Source organism: Leptosomus discolor, chromosome 2 (assembly GCF_034619465.1).
Source record: "Leptosomus discolor isolate bLepDis1 chromosome 2, bLepDis1.hap2, whole genome shotgun sequence".
Taxonomy (NCBI): Eukaryota; Metazoa; Chordata; class Aves; order Leptosomiformes; family Leptosomidae; genus Leptosomus; species Leptosomus discolor.
Window position 1 is genome coordinate 115,171,994 of NC_141392.1, and position 8,087 is coordinate 115,180,080.

Below are 8,087 nucleotides of genomic sequence, written 5' to 3' on the forward strand. Positions count from 1 at the left end.
AGTGTGCTCAGGTGGCCAAGAAGGCCAACAGCATCCTGGCCTGTATCAGAAATGGGGCGGCCAGCAGGAGTGGGGAGGTGATCGTGCCCCTGTACTCGACACTGGTGAGGCTGCACCTCGAATGCTGTGTGCAGTTTTGGGCCCTTCGCTACAAGAAAGACATTGAGGTGCTGGAGCGTGTCCAGAGAAGGGCAACAAAGCTGGTGAAGGGTCTGGAGAACAGGTTTTGTGAGGAGCGGCTGAGGGAACTGGGGTTGTTTAGTCTGGAGGAGGCCGAGGGGAGACCTTATCGCTCTCTACAAGTGCCTGATAGGAGGTTGCAGTGAGGTGGGTGTTGGGCTCTTCTCCCGAGTAACAAGTGACAGGACAAGAGGAAATGGCCTCAGGTTGCGCCAGGGAAGGTTTAGATTGGACATTAGGAAAAATTTCTTTACCGAAAGAGTGGTCAAACATTGGCACAGGCTGCCCAGGGAAGCGGTGGAGTCATTATCCCTGGAGGTGTTCAAAAAACGTGTAGATGTGGCACTTTGGGACATGGTTTAGTGGGCATGGTGGTATTAGGTCAACAGTTGGACCTGATGATCTTAGAGGTCTTTTCCACCCTTAATGATTCTATGATTCTACAAACAGGTCATTAAAATTAAAAATTCTGAAATATTTTTCCCTCCAAATGCCGCCTCTGAAAATTTGAAATGAGTATTTTTATGTTTAATCAAAACGTTAAAAGATTTTTCTTACCTTGTACTTGTCACCTTCATTTTTAGACTGTAAAAAGTGCTTACTCATTTCTTGGGTTAAAACAGACACAGGATTATCTACCTGTAAAAATAAATTACTTTCTTTTCATTTTAAGTAAAAATCTGCTCATGTAACTGCATATCCACGAAAGTGAGCAAACCATCTCCCTGTTCCATGCCCAGCAACTCACTAATAAGCTGAGAAGCAGACCCAGAAATTAAGATTTCTACCCTTCTCATCCCTTTTTCTTTTAAACAACAAGAAAAACCCAACAACAAACCAACAAAAAAATAAAAGAAAACAACTCCATCAAGTACAAACTAGAACCACAACAAGGACAACTAAGGAACTGTTCCCAGAATAAGTGACTTGTAAAAAGACAGTGTCTGTTTTTATCATTTATTTAACAAGATCAGCATTAGAAGTTTTGTCCAATGCTGTTTAATTTCTCATTATTTAATTGATCAAAGTATTACATTAAATGCAATTAATTGCCCTATATATTCTTAGGGAAGTTTCCACAAAATAAAACCAATACATACTAACAAAAGTTTATATTATTTGAAAGGCTAAATACGTCAAATATTTGAAACTTCATGCGCACTACCTGATCTTTCCTTAATCAGTTAAGCAGCAAAACCACACACAAATTTCTGCAACCGCAGAAACTGAAATAATGAGCAGAAAACAAAAAGCTCCAGGTATGAAAGAAAACTACATATGCTAAGACTTTCCTTAACAGGATATATGACTCGTAGCTCGCAGACGATAGCAAATTCTTATCTGTCTGGGACAGAATCTTACTCTGCATTGTATGAGGTATAAATTTCAATTTTCTTTTGCTGTTGCATTTGATCTTGAAAGAACACAGAAAAGGTGAACCTCTCATTTAACGAAATGGAACACTGCTTTTTAGTCAAAGAATTATAACATCACATGCCAATGTCTTAAATTGCACAGAATTTAAACACAACAATTACCTGTATATTAAAATGATCCAGTATTCCTACGAGTTCCTCTTTTTTTGAAGAAATTAAGGTCCCTAACAGAAAAAAAACAAAAGGAAAAATACCAATAGGTCCAAAGTAAAGAGACATACAACATCCTAGCTTCTTGTTCAATCTAGTGGTTCCTAGTAAATGTAAAAAATGAGATTAGTATTTTTGTAACACCGATTTAGCCCTAAACGAGAAACGTCGGTTGGCTGGGTATTTTAATCTTTCTAATATCTTTGCATTTGTACAGAAAGCCTTCTAATTAAAGTCCCTCCTTGCCTCATAAACTCTCTGTGACAAATACAACAAAACTCAAGATGACTAAAATCTATGTTCAGCCTCATCACACAAGCAGATTTTCATAAAGACTAATACTGTATGACCCCACACCACGCAGAACCTGACACAATTGCTTTCGACACACTAAAATATTTAGGCAAGGTAAATACAAAACATAGACAACATCATCCTTGAATGATGAATGACATGAGAAACATCATCTTGTACTAATACCAAGGCATTTAAAGCAAATATTTAAAGAGCTTCTAAGACTGAGAACAAAACAAACTAACACCAACCAGATTTGCTTTTCAGTCTGTAACTTCTGCTTCCGTCCAGATTAATGCGCTGACTCACAATAATAGAGCTACCATACACTTCTGGTTTAAATGCATCTCGACCTTGGTTTCGCAATGTTATGGAAATATCTGCAGAACTAAAAAATAAAAGAGACAATTAAAATTACTTCCAAATCTAAAAAAAAAAAAAAAAAATCAGAACATTCTAATTTTCCACAAAAATTGCCATGTCTTGCACAGGTTACAGTTGGAAGTCAGTCACAGTACCAATTGGAACAAGGTACATTTATGTTGTTTCAGCCAAAACAGCATTGCAGACACGTGGCCAGAAAAGCTGCCATACACTGACCTGTTTGCACCTTCTGTGCTTCAGATAAGCCACGAGCCAAAAGCAAATAGCTGTGACAGGAGATTTCCCCCACCTTCCCTTCCCATCTGAGTGCCCCTATCTTTAGGCTGCAGAATCAAGTTGCTTTTTGGTTGTTCTCCTGTCCCCAAACTGGCTTCTGTAGCAAACAGTTGCTTAGCTTCTAGAGCCACCCCTAACCAACAGCAGAACGCTTAAGGCATTCTCCTAGAAAAGATGAGAAGTGGTTTCACTTCTGAATTCAGATTTTCTGTTTCTCAAGTGAATGCTGAAGCATTAAGTTGTTATACGTAAGGCAGGTACTGCCAACAATTTTACTCCAAGCAACTCTGAAAGGAAAAGCCTGGGGCTATGAGTTATAGCTTTATGTGAATGTAAACCCTTTAATCTCCTCCCCCATCTTTTTACTGAATCCGCTAAACGTGTTATCCCCACTCTTGCAGCAGACATGAATCCACTTCCTTCATGATTAATAATCCACCTGTATGTCAAGGTCTTTATATTGTGTATTCAGTCACGTCACCAGAAAGACAGAAAAGGAATTAACCTCACTGCTCACAGAACAACAACAACTAGTTTCCTATGAATTTTTTCTAATGAACTCAATTCTTCTGTAGGATATACAAGTACATCATGGAAGTAACACATAAGAACTGAGCAATATGCAGGACATACCACTATGTTAGCTACTTCAGAGAATGGTATCCTACCAGTAAATTACTGGTAAAATTTCTAACATGGTTTTTGTTTGTAGTTTTGGGGTTTTTTGTTTAAACATGATCTCTTCAGTGTTATGCTTTTTATTTGAATCCGGTAGATTCGATAACAGAACAGAGAAAACAAAGATGAACAGAAAACTGATCCTAAATCACAATCACTGAACAACATGTTCAACCTTAAAACTAAAAAAGTTTTACTTACGTCTCTCCATCTCGTACAAACATCTTTAATGAGGAACCTCTATTAGTTGCAGTGGCTTTTCCACCAAGTCCAACAATAAGAGCAGTTAATACAGAACTTTTTCCACCTGTAACAGAAGCATTGAAGTTCTTGTAACTCTTTATCTAGTTCACCCACATTACAGATTTTTGTTTGAATGCTTATGTATTCATGCACTTAAAGTCCTTATTAACAAACATATAAAATAGCAATAATTCTAGAGAAATATCCACTTCCACAGTTCTGACTAAGAAAAAAAAAAACAAAACAACAAAACCACCAAGCCAAACTTCTGTTACTTCTACTTAGCAATTTGCATTCGGCAAGATGCCCTATCTCATAGAACCATAGTTTCAGTCGGAAGAGAAGTTCAAATCATTGAGTCCAACCTTTTGTCCTAGCTCTATCAACACCACTAAACCATGTCCCTAAGTACAACATCTACCCGTCTCTTAAACGCCTGCAGGGATGGTGACTCCACCACCTCCCTGGGCAGCCTGTTCAAATGCCTGACAACATTTTCAGTAAAGAAATTCTTCCTAATATCCAGCCTGAATCTCCCCTGGTGCAGCTTAAGGCCATTTCCCCTTGTCCTATCGCTTGTTAGGGAGAAGAGACCAGCCCCCACCCCACTACAACTTCCTTTCAGGTAGTTGTAGAGAGCAATCAGGTCTCCCCTCAGCCTCCTCTTCTCCAGGCTAAACACCCCCAGATCCCTCAGCCGTTCCTCATACGACACATGCTGCAAATCCTTCACTAGCTTTGTAGCCCGCTTCTGTACCCTCTCTAGCACCTCAGTGTCCTTCTTGTAGAGAGGGGCCCAAAACTGGACACAGCACTCAAGGTGCAGCCTCACCAGTGCTGAGTACATGGGCACGATCACCTCCCCACTCCTGCTGGCCACCCCATTTCTGATACAGGTCAGGATGCCATTGGCCTTCTTGGCCACCTGGGCACACTGCTGGCTCATGTTCAGCCGGCTGTTAATCAACAACCCAAGGTCCCTCTCTGCCTGGCAGGTTTCCAGCCACTCCTCCCCAAACCTGCAGCACTGCTGGGGGTTGGTGTGGCCAAAGTGCAGGACCCAACACTTGGCCTTGTTGAAACTCATGGAATTGGCCTTGGCCCAGCGATCCAGCCTGTCCAGATCCCCCTGTAGAACCTCCCCACCCCCAAGCAGACTGACACTTCCACCCAGCTTGGTGTCATCTGCAAAATTCCTAAGGGTGCACTCCATCCCCTCGTCCAAATCATTGAGAAAGATGTTAAACAGGAGTGGCCCCAGTACTGAGCCCTGGGGGACACCGCTCGTGACCGGCCACCAACTGGATCTAATTCCATTGACCACAACTCTCTGCACTAGGCCATCCAACCATTTTTTCACCCAGCAAAGCATACACCCATCCAAGCCAAGAGCAGTCAATTTCTCTAGGAGAACACTGTGGGAAACAGTGTCAAATACCTTACTAAAGTCGAGGTAGATGTCATCCACAGCCCTTCCCTCATCCAACAAGCGGGTCACCCTGTCATAGAAGATCAGGTTTGTTAAACAGGACCTGCCCTTCACAAACCCATGCTGACTGGGCCTGATCACCTGGTTGTCCTGCATGTGCTGCATAATGGAACTCAGGATGATCTGCTCCATCAGCTTCCCTGGCACTGATGTCAAACTGACAGGCCTGTTAATTCCCTGGATCATCCTTCCATCCCTTCTTATATATGGGTGTTATATTGGCTGATTTCCAGTCTGCTAGGACCTCCCCAGTCAGCCAGGACTGCTGATAAGCGATGGACAGTGGCTTGGTGAGCATCCCTACCAGTTCTCTCAGCACTCTAGGATGTGCCCCATAGATTTATGCACAGAATGGAGCAGCAGGTCACCGACCATCTCAGGAGGAAACAATGTCCCCTTTCTCAGAAACATACAGAAAACATGTATACAACAAAAGAAATCAAACACATGTTACCGTTTATATAACTATCTGAAAGATTTTAAGCTGTCTTTCAAAATTTATGTTTAATTTTTGAAATTCTCTCTCCAAAAGAAGTGAACTTGCATAAAGTATCACTTCCTTCTGCTATAACAGCTTCTACATGACATACTTGAATGATTACTGTGCATTTAATAATGAACATATGAGTACATTTAGTTTAAACATAAATCTATGTATGATTTAGCTATGAAAACATTTATATTCACATCTTTTGCAAATCTCCAATTTAAAGATCTAACTTTTTCACCTTGAACTACTAGGATAGACCTCTGTGGTTCCCAAGTCCAAAAGTGAATCCATCTCCGTTCCTAAAAGATGGCTTGTAATTCTTTTTGAAATACAAATTACGTCTTCTAACCTGTTAACAAAAGTGTTCTTTGACAAAGCAATGATACAAGTAACACTTACTTCCATTGTTTCCAATAACAAAATTGAGATTCGATCCAAACTGAAAAGGCCCCAACATCGAATGGCACATAAAGTTCTTCAGCTGGATACTTTCAATTATCCCAACCTCCCCTGCAGTCTAAAGAATTAACAATTAAAACTGGTGTTATGTATGCATTTTAATGAGATACAATTTATCTTTTTTTAATGTAATGAGAATCCAAACGACAGCATGATATAAAACATCAATGCTTACAAGCTACAAGGAAATCAGAAGAGTTTCATGACACTATGAAAAGTTGCTTGCTACAGAGCAGTTAAGTAATAAAATAAGAGGCAAGCAGTTACCAAAGCTGATCACTCCCCCATAGTAACTTCCAGTTCTCCCCGTAACTTACAATTAACACAATATAAAAGATTAAGGTCATAGATTCTTTACAGTTGTCAAAGTAGTAACAAAGAGCATCATAGAAAGACTTTTTTGTTACTTGAATAATACTACTTGTGAGAATTCTTAGCACAGCTTAGAACGAGGGAAATCAAATTAGATCAGGAAGGAGGAAATAAACCTAAAAAAAAAATGAAACTGAAAGTGAGACAGCCCACTGTTCAACTGGGAACTGTTCTCACAAGTAACTTTAAGTTTTATTATCCGTGCTTCAGAAAAGCAGTGTTTTCTAAGAAAGCAAAGTCCTCAGGAAAAATAAACCAATGATACAGAACAGCTGCTGTTCAGGAAAATAAAGTGACAAATAATGCTTCTGCGTAACAAAAATCAGCCATGGTGTCTTACAGAATAGAATAGAATAGGATAGACTGTTTCAGTGGGAAGGGACCCACAACAATCATCTAGTCCAACTGCCTGGCCACTCCAGGGCTGACCAAAAGTTAAAGCATGTTATTAAGGGCATTGTCCAAAGGCCTCTTAAACACGGACAGGCTTGGGGCATCGGCCACCTCTCTAGGAAGCCTGTTCCAGTGTTTGACCACCTCCTCAGTAAAGAAATGCTTCCCAATACCCAGTCTACATACAGAAGACAATATAACACGCAAAAAATCCTCCATCAAATTAGAATTCAACTATTATAGAAAAGCAGAAAAAAATTATACTCCTATTTTCAAGTTTCATTTCCATCAAAACATGCATTTCAAACACTAATGTTTTTTTTAGTCATTTCAAAGTGTCAGCTATGCAAAACAAACAAGTATTTGGTGCTTCTTTTAGTAAATAATTTGTTTTCTAAATTTTTTCTCTGCTACAACCATAAACCAAATATATCATACCTCTATCAAACAAAATCTGTTTCCTTTATTTGACAACTTCAGTAGTATTTCTATAAAACCAGAACACTGTTATTTTATAATGAACTGTTATAACTACATGACCCAAAAGAAATAAGGTAAGAATAAACTCATGCATTAGTCCTCATCACAGACATCACCTCTAGTTACTTTTATATTGCTTCCACTGAAGCCCACATGCAAGACACTTATTTCAACGTCAACCAAAGGCACAGAACTTTTTCATGTCAACTATTCTTACATCCTCCTCGCCACAACTTCTTTAACAACTTACCGACAGTGAACAGATAGTACTATCAGCTGAAGACTGTGAATCTTCTTCTTCGTTAGACTCATCACTACGTTCTCTGTATTCTTGTCTCTGCCTTTTATGGGATCCAGGCTTTGAAATACCTTCTTCCTTTCTCTTACCCATGAGTACTGAAAAGCGAAAGCAACGAAAGATTGTAGGTTTCAGTCTTCTAGACGAAATCATATCTACAGCTGATAGCACAGACATACCAATTTGTTTACTTGGTAAAATAAGTATTAAGATCATAGCAAACACTGCAACAAACAAATACTTTTTCAGAACTGAAATCTCTGAATTTAAGCCTCAGCTTACTATGAAGAAGTTGTATCAGAACAAAAGAAACACAACATTATTCTAATCAGCTCTATTTGTTGATTAACAATAAAATCAACCTTGATTCTGTTTTCCTTGATACATCAGACTTCGGGATATTTGCTAGAATTGTTTTTGGCTAATAATGAAGTTGAAGATTATGTTGTGAAAAGTACATAACTA

General features: G+C 39.4%; 1 protein-coding gene across 1 annotated transcript in view; it reads right to left on the reverse strand.

Moving 5' to 3' along the window:
* The window catches only part of SMC6 (structural maintenance of chromosomes 6), a 32,958-nt gene extending 25,243 nt beyond the window's left edge, over positions 1-7,715 (reverse strand). Inside the window, exons 1-6 of the mRNA XM_086461599.1 lie at positions 7,575-7,715; positions 6,020-6,137; positions 3,600-3,705; positions 2,312-2,448; positions 1,719-1,780; positions 739-819 (exon numbers count right to left, since the gene is read on the reverse strand). Coding sequence (XP_086317725.1) covers positions 739-819; positions 1,719-1,780; positions 2,312-2,448; positions 3,600-3,705; positions 6,020-6,137; positions 7,575-7,715 — 645 coding nt within the window. The remainder of the gene's footprint in view (positions 1-738; positions 820-1,718; positions 1,781-2,311; positions 2,449-3,599; positions 3,706-6,019; positions 6,138-7,574) is intronic.
* Positions 7,716-8,087: the final 372 nt, after the last annotated feature.